The following is a 19531-nucleotide window of genomic DNA, read 5'->3' on the forward strand; positions in this document are numbered from 1 at the left end:
TCATGTCTTTTGCAGGGACATGGATGAAGCTGGAAACCATCATTCTCAGCAAACTGACACAAGAACAGAAAACCAAACACCACATTGTCCTCACTCATAAGTGAGTGTTGAACAATGAGAACACATGGACACAGGAAGTGGAACATCACACATTGGGGTCTGTTGGGGGTGGGGGGTGAAGGGAGGGATAGCAGGGGGTGGGGAGATTGGGGAGGGATAGCATTAGGAGAAGTGCCTAATATGGGTGATGGGGGGGATGGAGGCAGCAAACCACCATGGCATGTGTATACTTATGTAGCAATCCTATAAGATCTGCACATGTACCCCAGAACTTAAAATATAATTTAAAAAATGGAAAATATAGACCACAAAAATGACTCAAGAAGAGCAAGAAAACCTTACTAGGCCAATAACCATTGTTAGTAGAAAAATTTCTCAAAGAATCACACACAAAAAATGGCACTATACATTGATGGGTTCATGGACAATTTCTTCAAGCAAAATACGATTCCTCTGTTAAACTTAGTACTGTCGGAAAACTTCCCTAATTATGTGATAAAGCTAGAGCAACTCTTTATAAAGACCTTTATTAAATATTTACTACACTTAATAAAGACAGTAAACTTCACTAGGAACTTAAAAATGAATCTGATTTATGAGTAAAGTTGCAAAAATTCTAAACAAAGTATATGCATATCAAGTCCAAGAGTAAATTAAACAAATCATGACTAACTTCAGCAAAGTAGATGAATATAAAACACAGAAAAAAATCAAGTTTTCCCAATATACTAGCAATAAATTTAAAAAGGGAAAAAGGAGAACACTCATAACATTTTTTAAAATTCTCAATACTCAAGGAAAACATTTTTAAGTTAATGGGACAAATATGAAGAAAATTTTTAAAAATTTAAAATTGTAAAAGACCTGGGAAGTAAACTGACACAACATAACTGGCTTAGAAAGTTCAATATTATAAAATCTGTGATTTTTTTTCCTGAATTAATCCTACCAGGCTATTTTTTAAAACTTGACAAAATTATTCTACAGCTCACCTGGAAGAATTAATGTGCAAGAACAACCAGGAATATTTTATAAAAGATGAGTAAAGAGGCAATAAATGTATTACAAAGCCATAATAATTTAAAAAAAGCATACTACTGATGTTAGAGTAGACAAATGGCAATGGAAGAGAACTGGAAAAACCACAAACAAACAGAGTATGTATGATAAAGGTATCATTTCAAACCAGTGGATAATGAAAATAAATGGTGTTGGAATAACTGGATAATTATTGGTGAAAGGTGTTTATATTCTGGCACCAAACAGACTAAGGATTTAAAAATAGAAATGAAACTATAAATATTCTAGAAAAAATTTGGAGAAATATTTATAAAATTCAGGACTAATGACTTTCCTAAGCAAGAAATAAATCTTAAAGCTATAAGGGAAAGAACTGATAAACTTGACTACTTAAAATGTCAATTTTTGTATCAGATGAGAACACGTGGACTCAGGGAGAGGAGCATCACACACTGCGAGCAGTTGTGGCAGGTAGGGGAGAGACAGTGGGGAGTAGGTAGGGATAACATGGGGAGAAATGCCAGATATAGTATGCACCTAAAGTTAAATAAATTTTTTTAAAATGCCAATTTTTCTGTACATCTAACTAAAATAACACATTAAAAATTTTCGCTTATCAGATGGTAAAAAATATAAATTGTGTTGATAAGATTGTGGGCAAATAAGCATTTTCATTCAGTAATGGTAAAGGCATAAATGGTCATGATATTTCAGAAGGACAGTTGTCAACATGTACAAAAATTTTTCATGTGCATGTTTTGATCTAATAATCCTATTCATAGTCGTTTGTTCCAGAGAAAAAATACTAAAATTATAAAAAATGCACATATATGTATATTCACTACAGGTTTATTTCAAAGAACAATATTTGAAAATAACCTAAATGTCCATTAATGGCAGGATGGGTATGACAGAAGAGAAATACCATACTGCAAACAAAATAGATGTAAAAATATGTCAGGTTTACTGGAAAGATGTTTGCAATCATATAACCATTGCTATACGAGAATTGCTATATGAGAAAAAGGTCAGAAATAAATATAAAGAAGATATAATAATCTTAAATGTGTATGTTCCTAACAGAACTTCAAAAAACACAAAGCAAAAAATGACAAAACTTAGACAAATCCACAATTATAGTTGAAGACTTCAGTACTCCTCTCTCAGTAACAGAATTAGTATACAGAAAGTCACTATGGATAATAAAGAAATTAAACCAAAAGCAAGAAGAAAGAAAACTATTTTTAAAACTATAAAATTTAGAGCAGATATAAAGAATACTAAAAACAGAAAAAATAAAGAAAAATGGATGAAACCAAAATCTGTTTTTTTGGAAAGATGAATAAAATTAATAAACTTCTAGCAAGATTGATAAACAAAAAAGAGAGAAGACACAAATTACCAGTATCAAGAATGAAAGAGTGAACACTATGAACAACTCTATGCACATAAATTCAACAACTTAGATGGAAGAAACCAACTCCTTGAAAACCACAAAATACCAACAGTCACCCAATATGAAATAGATAACTTAAATAACCTTATAACTATTAAAGAAATGATATTCTTCACTGAAAACCATTTAGGAAAATAACCCTCCAGGCAATGATGTTTTCACTTGCAAATTCTATCAAACATTTAAAGAAGAAATAACATTAATTCTACACATCTCTTCCAGAAAACAGAAGGGTGGGAATAGTTCCCAACTTACTTTACAAGATCACTATTCTGATACCAGAACAAAAACCAAAAAACAAAAACCAACCAGAACACTACAGGCCAACATCCCAACATCCATCATAAACGTAGATGCAAAAATCCTCAACAAAATATTGGAAAATAAAATCCAGCAATACACAAAAAGAATAATATACCAGGACCAAAAGGGATTTATCTCAAGAATATAAAAATAAGGTTGCTTCTATTTTTGAAGATCAATTGATATCTTACTATATTAGTCTAAATCCAAATAAATTATATCAATAGATTCAGGAAAAAAGCATTTGACAAAATCCAACATTTATTCATGATAAAAAAATACATTACACAGCATCAAACTAGAAATAGAAAGTAACTTTCTCAACCTGATTAAAAGTATTTACAAAAATTCTACAGTTAAAATCACACTGATAGTTAAAGTCAATGCTTTCCTCCTAAGATCAGGAGCAAGGCAAGGCTGTCCACTCTTACTGCTTCTATATCAGTATCATAGTGGAAGTCTCAGGCAGTATAATAAAACATGAAATAAAAAGCATGGAGATTAGAAAGGAAGAAATAAACTATCCTTATTTGCAGATGACACAATTATGTATGTAGATAACCCCAAGAACTCTACAAAAAAAAAGAACTCCTAAGACTGAGTTTTAGCAAAGTCACAGAATACAAGGCCAACACACAAATATCAATCATATTTCATACTGGCAATGTACAAATAGAAAGCTAAATTTAAAAAAAAAAAACACTTCATTTACAATAGCTTCAAGAAAAGAAAATATTTTTTATAAATCTAACAAAACATATATAAGATCTGTATGATGAAAAAAATAAATCAAAGAAAAAGAAAATTTAAGTAAATGGGGAGACATACCATATGCTGGAAGATTCAACATAGTCAAGTGTCAATTCTATCCGAATTTACCTACAGATGGGTATTGGGGTTCCCCAAGACCACCTCCAGCACAATGATTTCCTAGGAGAGCTCAGAGGACTTAGTATATAGTAATACTCATGACTATGATTTATTTCAGGGAAAGGATACAAAGTAAAATCAGCAAAGGAATAAGAAACATGGGGCAAAGTCTGGAAAAAGCCACAAGCAAGTTTCCAAGAGTCCTGTCAGTAGAGTCACTTCAGGATGCACTTTATTGCTCTAGCAATGAGTTCTGACAACAAATGGGAAGTACTGTCTATCACAGAAGCTTACTATCACTCAAATTTTATTGGGAACTAGTCAAATAAACACTCTGTGCCTAGCATGTTCTGAAGTTCCAGACTCCCAAAAGGAAAGTAGGTGTTCAGCCTAAACCACATTGTTTGCATGAAGAGTTTAGGCACAGTAAGCCATGGTTATCATTCAGAGAAAGTTTTATATCAGTGTAGGGACTGCTTACCGGCCAAGTTTCCAGATTATCAGCCAAGGACCAACCTTGCAAACAGGGAGGGATAGCAGTATTGGGCCTATTATTTTAACTCTTTTTTGCATAAAATGTAACTCGATTCCAATCAAACTCCTAGAAATATTTTTAAGATAGAAACTGATTCCAAAATTTATATAGAAAGGCAAAGGAACTAGAATAGCTAAAAGTTGTTTTTTTTTTTTTTAAGAAAAGAATAGAGTTGAAAATATCAGAATAACCAGTTTTAAGACTATACAGAAATAAAGACAGTGTGATATTGGTGAAGGAAGAGACATAGAGATCAAGGAAACAGAATACTGGTATAGACTCACAAAAACTATTTTTAGCAAGGTGCAAAAACAATTCCATGATGAAAGTATAGTTTTTAATTCCTACACATGATGTTAGAACAATTAGACATCCATACGCAAAAAAAATGAACCTTGACCTAAACCTCACAGCTTATACAAAAATTAACTAAAAATGGACTACAGAATTAATGTAACATATAAAACTTTAACCTTTTAGATAAAATATAGGAGACAGGCCAAGCACAGTGGCTTATGCCTGTAATCCCAGCACTTTGGGAGGCAAAGGCAGGCAGATCACTTGAGGTCAGGAGTTCAAGACCAGCCTGGCCAACATGGTGAAACTCTGTCTCTACTAAAAATACAAAAATTAGCCAGGCATGGTGGTGAGCACCTGTAATCCCAGCTACTTGGAAGGCTGAGGCAGTAGAATCGCTTGAACCCAGGACGCAGAGGTTGCAGTGAGGCAAAACCACGCCATTTCACTCCAGCCTGGGCAACAAGAGAAAAACTTTGTCTCAAAAAAAAATTATATTGTACACACACACACACACACACACACATACACATGAGAGAGAGAGAGAGAGAGAGAGAGAGAGAGAGAGAGAGAGACTTTTCCTGACCTAGGTTTAGGCAAAGAGTTCTTAGAAGTACAATTGGCTGGGTGTGGTGACTCATGCCTGTAATCCCAGCACTTTGGGAGGCCAAGGCGGGTGGATCACGAGGTCAGGAGTTCAAGACCAACCTGACCAAGAGGGTGAAACCCCATCTCTACTAAAAATATAAAAATTAGCCAGGCGTGGTGGTGACTGTCTGTAATCCCAGCTACTCGGGAGGCCGAGGCAAGGAGAATTGCTTGAACCTGGGAGGCAGAGGCTGGGAGGTTGCAGTGAGCTGAGATCGTACCACTGTAATACAGCCTGGGCAAAGAGTGAGACTCTGTCTCAAAAATAAAAAAATAAAAAGTAAGTACAATCCATAAAGAAAGCATTGATAAACCAGACTTTATCAAAATTAAAAACTTTTGCTCTGGGAAAGACACTGGTAAGAGAAAGAAAAACTACAGACTGAGAGGATATGCTTATAAATCACATATTCCACAAAAGATTTGTATCCAGAATATGTAAAGAACTCTCATGACTTGATACTAAGAAAATGAACCACCCTATTTATAACTGGGCAAAAGACTTGAATAGACATTTCATCAAAGAGAATATATGCATGACAAGTATGGTTGTCAACACTATTAGCCCTTAGGGAAACAAAAATTAAAACTATGCGGAGATTCCTCTATACACCTATTAGATGACTAAAATAAAGTACTAATAAAGCCAAGTGCTGACAAGAATGCAGAGCAACCAGAACCCTCATGCACTGGAGTGAGAATGCAAGATGTACAGCCACTCTGTGGTAATTTCTAATTAAGTTAAATGTACACTTATCGTAGGTCCCAATAATCCCACTCCTGTGTGCTGACATTAGAAATTAAAACATATATTCACGTAAAAACCTGTATATTAATGTACAGTTCTTTTCAAAAACTGGAAACAAACTAAATATCCTTCCACAGGAGAATGGGTAAACTGTGATATATCCAAACCATAGAATACCACTCAGCAATAAAAAGAATGAACTAGTGATATCTGAAACAACTTGAATAAATCTTAAAGGCATCATGCTGAATGAAAGAAGCCATTCTCATAAGGTTACACACAACACAAATCATTTATACAATATTCTTGAAAAGGCAAAGAGATAGAGAATAGATCAGTGGTTTCCAGAAGTTAGAGGTAGGAGGTGGGTGTAACTCTAAAGGGATAACATACAGAAGTTTTTATGGAGTGTTCAAACTGTTCTATTTCCTAATCATAGCGGCAGTTACACGAATCGATACATGTGTTAAAAATTCATAGAACTGTCACACTCTTCGGTATTTATCCCAGAGAAATAAAAACTATATTCATAAAAAAACCTGTATGCAAATATTCATAGTAATTTTATCCTTAATGGCCAAAAACTAGTAACAACCCAAATGTCCTTCAATAGGTGAACAGTTAAACATACCATATGTATTAGCCCATTTTCATACTTCTGTGAAGAAATACCCAAGACTGGGTAATTTATAAAGAAAAAGAGGTTTAATGGACTCACAGTTCCACATGGCGGTGGAGGCCTCATAATCATGGTGAAAGGTGAAGGAGGAGCAAAGGCACATCTTACATGGCAGCAGGCAAGAGAGTGTATGCAGAAGAACTGCCTTTTATAAAACCATTGGATCTCATGAGACATATCCACTATCATGAGAACAGCATGGGAAAAGCCTGACCCCATGATGCACTTACCTCCCACTGGGTACCTCCCACAACACGTGGGGATTATGGGAAGTATAATTCAAGATGAGATTTGGGTGGGGACACAGCCAAACCATATTACCATGGTACATCCATACCACGGAATACTACTTAGCAACAAAAAGGAATGAACTATTCATACATACGACTTGGATGGATCTCAAGGGAATTATGGTGAGCAGTAAACATCAAGCTCAAAAGGCTATACACTGTATGATTCCATTAATATAACATTCATGACATAACGAAATTATAGAGATGGAAAACAAATAATTTGTCAGGGACAGGAAGGAGAGGGGAGGGAAATGGTTGTGGCTAAGAAAAAGTATCATGAGGGATCCTTGTGGCGATGGAACAGTTCTGTACCTTAACCATGGTAGTGATCACAAAATTTACACGTGAACAAATAGACTAAACATCTATTTACACATGTGATAAAATAGACTATACACACCCCCAAATAAGTGCATGTAAAATTGCTGAAATCTAAACAAGGTCTGTGAATTATAACAACGTTCATTTCCTAACCATGACACTATACTACAGTTACACCAGATGTTATCATTGGGATAAACTAGGGTGAAGGGTACACAGGCTCTCTTTGTCTTTTTTTTCATTTCTTATGAATCAATTATTTCAAAACAAATAAAATTTTGTGGAACTACATATCCAAAAAGTCGTTGTTATTTGGTTATTTTAAAATATAAAAACCAAAGAATTATGAAAGTACTACATATAATACAGTTATAAAAACAATATATTTTCTAGAACTGAGATTCGCTTTCAAGGAGTATACATTAATATAACTCGTGGAGCCTTATAAAAATATATGTGCCTGGGCAACATCACTACAGTTCTGATTGTATAAGTCTGGGATAGGACCTGGGCATCTGATTCTGAGGTGCACCCTCAATGGATAAGCACTGCTTAAGATGGAGGGATAATACGGGCAAACAAATGAGAACAGTGGTTTGGGGTTGTGGAATCACAGGTAATTATAATTTCTTACTTTGCTATAATATACATTTTTATGCAATAAAAATAACAAAAACTTTAAATAAAAAATATTTAGTTCGTCATTCCAACTGGCAGAGACACCTCTTCTCTGTAAGTCATTTATTTCCTATCCCTACTCCCAGTTTCATGCCATCCAGGAATTTGATGAATACATCTTCTCTGTTCTCATTTACATCACCAATGAGAATGTTAAGCAGAACAAAGTCCAATGGCAGTCACTAGAAATTTCTTTCCAACTTGACAATGATAAGCAATCTTTGGGTTCTATTTCACTTAAGATCTACCCAAATTTTACTGTTATCTGATTTACTATTCTCTACCATTTTCATGCTTTGCTGATGTCCAAATATACTGTGTCTACTATAATTCTTTGGTCTTTAACTCCAAAATGAGCCTGAACCACTCCTCTGGTACTTAATAAAGGATATAGAACTATATTGTCTTTTCTTCTCAATTACATACTAAGACTGCTGGGCATAGACTGACAATGCTGTATGTTTCCTTGCAAACTCCATAGTGATTCATTCAATTCCATTCATTCGACAAATACTTACTGACCCCCTATTATATGCTATGTACTACTCTGGGCTCTCCTTCCTTAGTGTAAAACAATAATTAAGTATTCATAGCAGTATTCCCTCAATATCTAACCTTGGACAAACAGCTACCTGAAGGATAGTGCCACACTGTGCTTCCTATCATCCATTCCACCCAAAGCTTGAAAGACTTTGTCATTGACCCCAATCCAAATCACTAGATATACTTTTACATGGCTTTAAGAATGATAAAACAACCATACCATCACTGCCTTTTGTAGAAATAGCCTCTCCTTCCAATTAGTTCTCACAGTATTTTATTTGAAACATTCTTAGAGCACTTAGTATATTCTACTTTGTATTATACTTATTTGTCTGCATCTCTTATCTTGCCTCCTACATCGTGAGCTCCTTGAGGGCAGGAACCACGGCTTATTCAACTCTGTACACCCAGCACATTTTTACCACATTTTTGGTTTGGCAGCCCTGAATGAGAAAGAGAATTGCTGCTCCTTAAGGCAGGATTTGTCAGGCTTACCTGCACCTCTACCAACCAGTCCACAAGAATGGCCCTCATGTCACCGGTGATTTCAATCTGCCTGTTCATATAATCTGTAACTATAAACTGTTCCTGGAATCAATGAGAAAGAAATGTTAATAAACTCTTCTTGTAGTTCAAAATTGTAACTTAACAATTAACTTCTCCCTCATGATTCTAATTCCTCATTTTCAACTGGTATTAGATAGGAGCAGATCAAAGTATCCTTTTCCAGGCAAGTTGCAATTATCCTTTGGGAAATAGACACGTGATATTCAAGTGTCAGAGTGGATATTGAGGAGTCCAGGGGGAATAAGGGCGGAAACACATCTATAGCTGTAGACCAATGCCATAAAGTTTCTGCCCCTTCTTTGGAATTCAATCTAAAGCACAATACCACACTATGTAGACCACTGCTTCTTAAACTTTAACATATATGCACTACTTGGGGATCATGTAAAACTCGAGATTCTGATTTAGAAGGTCTGGGATGGGGCTAGGTTTCTGCATTTCTAACAAGATCTCAAGTGAAACTGATACTGCTGAACCAAGGCTCACAGTTTTAATATAACAAAGGTGTCTCTTTCTTAGAGTATGCCAGAAAAAGTGTGGGCTTTGGAGTCAGTTAATCAATTGCACTCTCTCTATAAAGAAGATAGGTGGATCTGTAGGTGGATTTCCATCCACCCACCCTCTTACATATGACCTGCTAAAAATTCTACTTGGTAGATGATCTTGGTTTCATCTATTCTGTTGAGAGAGAGACAGAGAAGAAACTTTGGAACTTGTGAATATTACTGGTAAAGGAGACTGGCAGATTTCAAAAGAGAAAGAAAACTTCACCAGGTTGGGATGCTGAAACAAAGATATAATTTTGCATACAATGCCAGAATCATGCATAGGGAAGGAAAGGAAAAAGATCTCTAAGAACAGCCACTCAGAGACTATTTGGCCATTTCTGTGTCTAAGACTGTCTTCTTAGCAATTAGATATGCAGGATTATGGTCTTCAAGGTAATCAGACTTTAGCCCATATCCCAGCTTTACCATATACCACTTAAATGACGCTTAGCAGTCTCCTCTATCTGTAATATCTACCATCATGAAGTTACTGAGAGAATTAAAATAATGTCTACAAATCTGTTAGTACAATGTCCAACTCATAGTAAGCTACCAATATGTTATTTTTTGCTATTATTATTTTTATCATCATTATTACACCCCTTTCAACTTACACACTGAAGGATGGAAAGATGAGGAAATGAAAACTAGAAATCATTGTCCACTCCCCAACCCAAGCAACCTACACACCTCTCTCTCCTTCATGTAACTGAAGATTTCCTTGACATATACTGGGTTGAAACTTGTATCACTGTCGTCCTCTGCATACGTATCTTCCCGTAGGGTTATCTGCTTAGACATCACCGAAAAGATATATTATGAGGAAAATTATTCCAAAGAAGATTTAGCACAATACTTATCAAGGATTACTCCTTTCTCCCCACTGTCTTCTGCTAAGGTGTCTCAAGCCTTGCATATGCTAGGCCATAACACAGTATTCCTTGGCCCTGCAATCCTCATATGGCCCAGTGATCAAGAAATGCCTAGTCTTCCTTGTATATACTCTCACTGCCCTAGGAACAAGGGACCCTTTTTATAGGTAAGCTCAAGATTCTCCAAAACAGATATTCTTGTTTTATTATTTCAATTTTGTTACCTGTCTTCTTAGGTCCCTAATTTTATCAATGTTTTGATCTGGCCCAATTCATCTTGGTAGTCTTTACCTCCCTTCTACACCTTCTCCCAGGTTGTTTTGTCTACAAAAAGAACATTTCTCCTCCAGCTTGCTAAATATCATCCCTTCATTATTCAAATTTACAATGTGAAGACCACCTTCCTTGGGAGATGCTCCTATGAACTTTGCCCATTTTTGACTGAAGCCCACTGTGATGCAAATTGCAATTACTAAGAAAGGCAATTTCCTGAATGAAATTACCTGACCATTATTGCAAAGCCCAAGTATATAGCACAATAGTCCAGACATTTGTGGGTTTTATTGGAATAAATACTTTCTGATTGCTTAGATCTATTGCTGTGCCAATCAGGAAGACAAGAGATTCTACAAGGCCAACTTGATTTAAGAGAAAAATGCCAAAGAACCTGGGAAATGTATCCCATATCATAGGTAACCTCAGGATATAAAAGGTGAGAAGAGATGATTCTGCATCACCTATCATTAAATAAAACCAGAAGTAAATCCAAGAAATATCACCCTCCCACTAGGTAGAGGGATACTCCCAATAACTTACTATATATGGCTCAATTGCTTAGGAAGACAAAAAAAAAAAAAAATACTTTGCTAGCAGCCACCTCCAGGATATCAAATAACACTTTATCTAATTTAAGAAGAAAGAGAGATGAATACCTCCTTTGGTGTTTGCTTGGCCTGTGGTGAGAAAGGTTCATCAGAAGCACATGCACTGGACTTGGTGGTGGTACTGGACTTGCCCATGCTGGTGATGGTAGCAATGCTGGACTTGCCTGTTACGGATTCACGAACGGTGCTAGACCCATATGGGCTGGTTCCAACTTGGGGGATCGAGAATGTTTTGAGAAGGATGTCTTTCTTGCAAGTGGTACTCTCTTGTAAGGTCTCCTTGAAGGACAATACCTTCCCAGTGGTGGGTTTCTCATTCAGAGTTGTCGTATCTTCGAAGAGGAATGCCTCATTCATGGTAGACATCTGCAAGGGTAATGGCTCGTTGAAGAGGGTCTTTTTCTCGATGATGGACTTCTCCTGCAAAACCAAGGACTCCTTGAAGATGGTCTCCTTCTCAGTGCTGGGCTTCTCACACAAAGCCAAGTGTTGCTTAAAGAAGGCCTGCTGCTCAATGCTGGGTTTCTCCTGCAAGGCCAAAGTTTCCTTAACGTGAGCTTCTGTGTCAATAGTGGGATCCTTGAGGACAGCCTCCTTCTCAACAGTAGGCTTCTCCTCCATGGCCAAAAGTTTCTTGAAGAGGGTCTCTCCCTTCTCAATGCTGGGATACCCCTCCGAGGCCAGTGGCAGCTTAATAAGGAACTCTTCTTCATTGATGTTCTCATTCAAAGCCAACTGCTTCTTCAAGAGGAACACTTCTCTCTGAGCAGTAGACTGCTCCTTTAAAGATAATTGTGTATCTATGTTTGTGGCTGCCTCAGCAGAACACTCCTTCTTCAGAACCAATGGCTTATTGATAAGGAACTCACCTTCTTCCACGGTGCTTTTCTCCTGCAAGGCCAACAGCTTCTTCAAGGAATCCTCTTTGGTAGCAGCCTTCTCTTGCAAGACCAAAGCCTCCTGGAAGAGGGACCCACTTTTGTTGGTATGCTTAACATGCAATGAAAATAGTTCCTGAGAGAATTCCTCCTCAGTGGTAGTCGTCTCCTGGATGGGCAATGACTCTCTTGAGAAGGACACTTCCTGCAAGGTTGTGTGCTTCTCTTTCAGTGCAGATGGTTCCTGGAAGAGAAACTGTTCTTCAGTTGTAGATTTCATCTTAAAGGGCAACAGCTTCTTATAGAGTGTTTCCTCCTCAGAAGTGATCTTCTGCAAGACCAGTGGCTTCTCTAACAGTGACACCTTCTCCTGAGTAATGTTCTTTTTCTGTAACGACAATGATGTCTTGGTAAGTACTGTCTCTTCAGTCATAAGGTTCTTCCTAAATGACACTGGCTCCATAAAGAAAGAACTGTTATTGTCACCAATCATATCCTGAAAGTTCAACAGTTCTGGCCAGACAGACATCATCGCTTGAGTGGTGCACTTTTTCTTTAAAGGCACCTTTTCTTCTTTAAAGGACAATGGCTTCTCAAAAAGTGACTTCTCTCCAGAGGTGGTCTGTAATACTAGTGTTTTCTTCAACTGGGACACTGTCCCCCGAGTGGTGTGCTTCCTCTTTAAAATTAAAGGCTTCTTGGTGGGAGTTGCCTCCTCAATGGTACACTTTTTAAAAGCCAAAGCCTCATCAAAAAGTGACTCCTCAGTTGGAGACTTTAGCAAGGACAAGGGCTCCTTTAAGATGGATACCTCCCCCTCAGTGGTGTGCTTCTCTTGCAATGCAGATGGTTCCTGGGAAAAGGACTCCTTCTCAGTAGTAGCTTTCTTCTTAAAGGGCAATGGCTCCTTAATCAGTGATTTCTCCCCAGAGATGGTCTTTGGCAATATTAGTGGATGCTTCAAGCAGGACATCTTTCCCTTTGTGGCATCTTTCTCATTTTTTAAAGACAATGGCTTCGTCATGGAGGTTGACTCCTTGGTAGTATGCTTCTTCTCAAAGGAAACTAGCTCCATAAAGTTATCTTCACTGTCACTATTCTGCTGCAATGCCCATGGCTTCTTCAAGTGGTCTACGTCCCCCTGAGTGGTGTGCTTCTCTTGTAATACAGATGGTTCTTGGGAAAAGGGCTTCTCAGTAGTAGGCTTTTCTTTAATGGACAATGGCTTTGTAATGAGTGACTTCTCTCCAGAGGTGATCTCCTGCAATACTAATGGCTTCAAGTGGGACCTCTTTCCCTGAGTCATGCACTGCTTCTTTAAAATTAATGGCCTCACGATTGCCTCCTCAGTGCTAGGCTTCTTCTTAAAGGCTAATGACTCCTTAACAAGGGAATCCTCTTTAAATTTGGTCTTCTCCTGCAAGGCTAATGATTTCTTCAAGGTGGACATCTCATGCTCAGTGATGCGCTTCTCTTGCAATGCAGATGGCTCTTGGAAAAGGGTCTCCTTCTCAGTGGTAGGCTTTTTCTTAAAGGACAATGGCTCCTTAATGGAGGACATCTCTCCAGAGATGGTTGTCTGCAATACTAGTGGCTTCTTAAAGTGGCACATCCGCCCGTGAATGGTACCTTTCTTCTTTAAAGATGATAGCTTATTGGTGGAGATTGACTCCTCAGTTTTAGGCTTCTTCTTAAAACTCATTGACTCCATAAAGAAGGAATCCTCTTCAATATTGACATCCTGCAAAGCCAACAACTCCTCCTGGCAGGACTGCTTCCCCTGACTTGCACACATCTTCTTTAAGGATAATGTCTTATTGGTGATGGCTTCCTCCTCAGCTTTATGTGTCTTCTTAAAAGTCATTGGCTCTATAACAAACTCATCATCACTGTCACTCTCCTCCTGCAGGGGCTGTGGCTTTTCCAATAGGGACACATGCCCATGATTTGAGCACTTCTTTAAAGATAACGACTTCTTGATAAGGATTTTATCCTCAGTAGCGGGTTCTTCTTTTAAAACTAATGGCTTTCTGAAGAGAGATGCCTCCTCAGTACTGGGTGTTTTGGAGGTGGTGGTTATGTCTAGAATGAGTGGTTTCTCCATAATGTTTGGTACCAAGGTAGTAGAAGCTACTACTGGTGTGACTTCCAGCTTATGCCTGTGAAGAAAACAATGTCTGGGTAATAAAAACGTAGTTCCTAGAATCCTCACCTACCATCTTCTTTTGTTGCTATATTTACTAAAGGTATGAAAGGGGAAGAGGCTTCAACTCCATAAGACAGATTAGAGGGACAAAATCAATAGGTATAATGGTGAATCAACTTAAGTAGCACACTGTATGGTTTTTAGGATCTAGATCCCTAGACTTTTCTATAATTTTTCCATTGAAATTCATGTTATGCTTTCGTATATATGCTTTATTACCTTACATACAAAGGCTTTTATTATAATACTTATCTGTTCATATATCAGTCTCCCTCACTAGCTGCATTTGTCTTTGTCTATCAATCCAAGGCATCTGGTAGAATTCAAGTTGAAATTAATATTGTTTGAAGGTTAATGAGAGAGGTGGGCTGGTAATTAAAATTTGTAGTATCTACCCACATTCCCTTCACCCTGGGAAATTCAGGAGATGTGTTCCCGATGGAAGGCTGAAATAGAAATTTGTCACATGTGTCAGATGCAAAGCTTTGTTTTGAATAGGACTGTATATTCAACCAGAGTGACGAATCTAGTGAGACCAAATCACAGGAAGACTAAAGATCAGAATAAGAAGAGGAGAAGTGCAGGTAGATATAATCACCAGTCTGAACAGGAGTAAATACCTTCAAAAGAACAGATATATGATTCAGTTCAATATGAAATATGCAGAATGGACATATCCATAGAGGTATATCCATAGCAGAAAGTAGACTAGTGGTTTCCTGAGGCTGGGACAGGGGTAGGAGTAGAAAGGGGGATTGGAAAGGGAAAGGAACTCCTAATAAGTATGGATTTAGTGGGGGCGGGGGTTTGAAAAGTTCTAAAATTAGATAGCGGTGATAGCTGTACAAATCTAAGAATAGAATGAAAAACCACTTATTTGTTAAGAAAAAAAAGTAAGTACTTCAAAAGGTTCTGCTTGACCATATAGATTCCAGGTCCCTCCTGATAACTTTTAGAGAAGATCTTTAAATAGTCTAGCTAAGGTAAGAACATTCATTCTGGAGCTAGACTGCCTGGATTTAAATTCTGGCTCCTCCACTTACTGACTGGGTGACCTTGGGCAAGTTAACTCTCTGTGCTTCAGTTTTTTTCACCTATAAAATAGGGATCATAATAGCTCCTTCATAGGCTTATTGTGAAGATTCAACAAATTAATATGCTTAAAAACACCCTTGCCATGTATGTACCTATGCAACAGTCCTGCATGATCCACACATGTACCTCAGAACCTAAAGTACAATAATATATATATATATATATATATCTTTTTCATAAGCCCACATCAAAAAAAAACACACTTAAAGGAATGTCATGAACAATTGATTGTCAATAAATTAGATAATTTAGATGAAATGGACAAATTCCTAGGAAGACACAAACTACCAAAACTGACTCAAGAAGAAAACAGACAATCTGAATAGACCTAAAACAAGACATCAAATCAATAATCAAAAATTACTCACAAAGTAAAGTCCAGGCTCAAATGGCTTAAATTCTATCCAAACATTTAAACAAGAATACCAGTTCTTCATTAACTCTTCCAAGAAATGCAAAAAGTGGGAGGATTCTAACTCACTGTATGAGGTCAATATTACTCTGATACCAAAAACAGACGGACACCATTAAAAAACTACAGACCAATACCTCTGATGAATATAGATGCAAAAATCCTCAGCCAAATACTGCAAACCAAATCCAGCAACATATAAAAAGGATTATACATTATAACCAAGTGGGATTTATCCCAGGAATGTAAGATTAACTTAACACCCCAAACTCAATTTGTATACTATATCACATTAATGGAATAAAAAACAAAAACTACATGATCATCTCAAAAGATCCAGGAAAATCATTTCACAAAATCTAACCCTCTTTCATGATAAAAAGCATTCAACAAACAAGGAATAAAAAGGAGGTTCCTCAACCTGATAAAGGATATCTATGAAAAATGCAAAGCTAACATCACACTTGATGGGGAAAGACTGATACTTTCCCCCTAAGATCAGGGAGAAAACAAGAATGTCCAACTCTTGATACTTCTATTCAACACTGTACTAGAGGTTCTAGCCAGAGCAAGTAGACAAGAAAACTAAATAAAAGGCATCCAGTTTTGAAAAGTAAAACTATCTGTATTCACAGATGACATGATCTTTCATAGAGAAAATCCTAAGGAATACACACAGAAACTATTAGAACGAACAATTTCAGCAAGATTCCAAGACACAAAATCAATAAACAAAAATCAAATGTGTTTCTATATACTTGCAATGAATAATCTGAAAATGAAATTAAGTAAACAATTCCATTTATAACAGTATCAAGAAGAAAATGTTTAGAAATAAATTTAACAAAATAAGCATAAAACATACTCCAGAAACTGTAAAAACCATTGAAAAAACTAAATACCTAAATAGATAGATATCCATCACGAATTAGAAAACTTAGTATTATTACGATGTCAGGCTGGGCACAGTGGCTCACGCCTGTAATCCCAGCACTTTGGGAAGCTGAGGCAGGCAGATCACTTCAGGTCAGGAGATCAAGACCAGCCTGGCCAACATAGCAAAACTCTGTTCCTACAAAAATTCAAAAAAAAAATTAGCCAGGCATGGTGGCCACACACTTGTAATACCAGCTACTCGGGGAGGCTGAGACATGAGAATCGCTTGAACCTAGGAAGTGGAGGTTGCTGTGAGCTAAGATCACAGCACTGCACCCCAGCCTGGGCAGCAGAGCGAGACTCTGTCTGAAAAAAAAAAAAAAAAAAAAGTCAATACTTCCCAAGTTGATCCACAGATCCAAGGCAATTTGTACAAGAATTCCAGTTAGCTCTTATGTTTATATCGTTAATCCATCTGGAGTTAACATAAGACCTAACACCGTAAAAACCCTAGAAGAAAACCTAGGCAATACCATTCAGGACATAGGCATGGGCAAGGACTTCATGACTAAAACACCAAAAGCAATGGCAACAAAAGCCAAAACTGGCAAATGGGATCTAATTAAACTAAAGAGCTTCTGTACAGCAAAAGAAACTATCATTAGAGAGAACCAGCACCCAACAGAATGGGAAAAAAATTTTCACAATCTACCCAACTGACAAAGGGCTAATATCCAGAATCTACAAATAACTTAAACAAATTTACAAGAAAAAAACAAACAACCCCATCAAAAAGTGGGTGAAGGATATGAACAGATACTTCTCAAAAGAAGACATTTATGCAGCCAACAAACATGAAAAAATGCTCATCATCACTGGTCATTAGAGAAATGCAAATCAAGACCACATTGAGATAGCATCTCATGCCAGTTAGAATGGTGATCATTAAAAAATCAGGAGACAACAGATGCTGGAGAGGATATGGAGAAATAGGAATGCTTTTACACTGTTGGTGGGAGTGTAAATTAGTTCAACCATTGTGGAAGACAGTATGGCGATTCCTTAAGGATCTAGAAATAGAAACATCATTTGACACAGCAATCCCGTTACTGGGTATATACCCAAAGGATTATAAATCATTCCGTTATAAAGAAACATTGTGGCACTATTCACAATAGCGAAGACTTGAAACCAACCCAAATACCCATCAGTGATAGACTGGATAAAGAAAATGTGGCATATATACACCATGGAATACTATGCAGCCATAAAAAAGGATGAGTTCATGTCCTTTGCAGGGACATGGATAAAGCTGGAAACCATCATTCTCAGCAAACTAACACAAGAACAGAAAACCAAACACTGCATGTTTTCACTCATCAGTGGGTGTTGAACAATGAGAACACATGGACATAGGAAGGGGAATATCACACATCAGGGCCTATCAGGAGGTGGAGGGCTAGGGGAGGGATAGGAGGGGGTAGGGGGATAGGGGAGGAATAGCATTAGGAGAAATACCTAATGTAGATGATAGGGTGATGGAACCAGCAAAACCACCATGGCATGTGTATACCTATGTAACAAACCTGCACGTTCTGCCCATGCACCCCAGAACTTAAAGTATATATACAAAAAAAAAAAAAAATCCCAGCTAGCTTATTTGCAGAAATTGACAAGCTGATTCTAAAACTTATATAGAATTGCAAGGAACCCAAAATAGTCAAAACTATCTTTAAAAAGAACAACATCTGGAGGAGTCACACTTCCCAATTTCAAAACACAACATGAAGCTGCAATAATCAGGACGATATGGTACTGGCGTAATGATGGTTAATGACAGACATATAGATCAATGGAATAAAATTAAGAGTCCATATATAAACACATTTATGGTCAACTGATTTCCAACAAGGGTGCCAAGACAATTAAGAAAGATTAGTTTTCTCGACATACAGTGCTGGAAAAACTGGATATCCACACTTGAAACCATCAAGTTAAGGCCCCTAATACATACCACCAATAAAAATTAACTGAAAATAGATCAAATCCCTAAGTTAAGAGCTAAAACTTTAAAATTCTTAGAAGCAAACAGGTGTAACTTTTCTTAACCTGGGATTTGGCAGTGGTTTCCTAGCTATGACATCAAAATCATAAACAAGAAAAGAAAAAATAAATTAGACTTCTTCAGAATTAAACATTTGTATGTTTCAAAGAACATCATCAACAAAGTGAAAATATAACCCACAAAACGGATGAAAATATTTGCAACTCATATCTGATCAGGGACTTGTATCTAAAATATATAAAGAACTCTTACAACTCAATAATACAAAGACCAATAACTATTTACCATTATTATATGTCAATTAAAAATAAAATTTTAAAAATCAAGAAACAAAAGCATAAAAAATGGGCAAAGGATCCAAACAGACATTCCTCCAAAGAAGATATACAAATAGCCAATAAGCACATGAAAGATGCTTAACATCATTAGAGAAATGCAAACCTAAAAACCACAATGAGATACCACTCTGCACCCTCTAGGATGGCCATAATTTAAAAAAACAAAAAACACTGCCAGCCGGGCATGGTGGCTCACTCCTGTAATCCCAGCACTTTGGGAGGCTGAGGCAGGCATATCACCTGAGGTCAAGAGTTTGAGACCAGCCTGGCCAACATGGGAAAACCTTGTCTCTACTAAAAACACAAAAATTAGCCAGGGGTGGTGGTGGGTGCCTGTAA

General features: G+C 37.1%; 1 protein-coding gene across 1 annotated transcript in view; it reads right to left on the bottom strand.

The window, feature by feature from the left end:
• The window catches only part of CCNB3 (cyclin B3), a 79456-nt gene that overhangs the window by 47053 nt on the left and 12872 nt on the right, over positions 1-19531 (bottom strand). The window contains 4 exon segments of the mRNA XM_012471695.2: positions 8947-9039; positions 10257-10355; positions 11371-13068; positions 13369-14359. Of these exon segments, the coding sequence (XP_012327118.2) occupies positions 8947-9039; positions 10257-10355; positions 11371-13068; positions 13369-14359 (2881 nt within the window).

This window comes from Aotus nancymaae, unplaced genomic scaffold (assembly GCF_030222135.1).
Source record: "Aotus nancymaae isolate 86718 unplaced genomic scaffold, 86718_ANA_hifiasm-v0.15.2.pri h1tg000058l, whole genome shotgun sequence".
In the NCBI taxonomy this organism is placed as follows: domain Eukaryota; kingdom Metazoa; phylum Chordata; class Mammalia; order Primates; family Aotidae; genus Aotus; species Aotus nancymaae.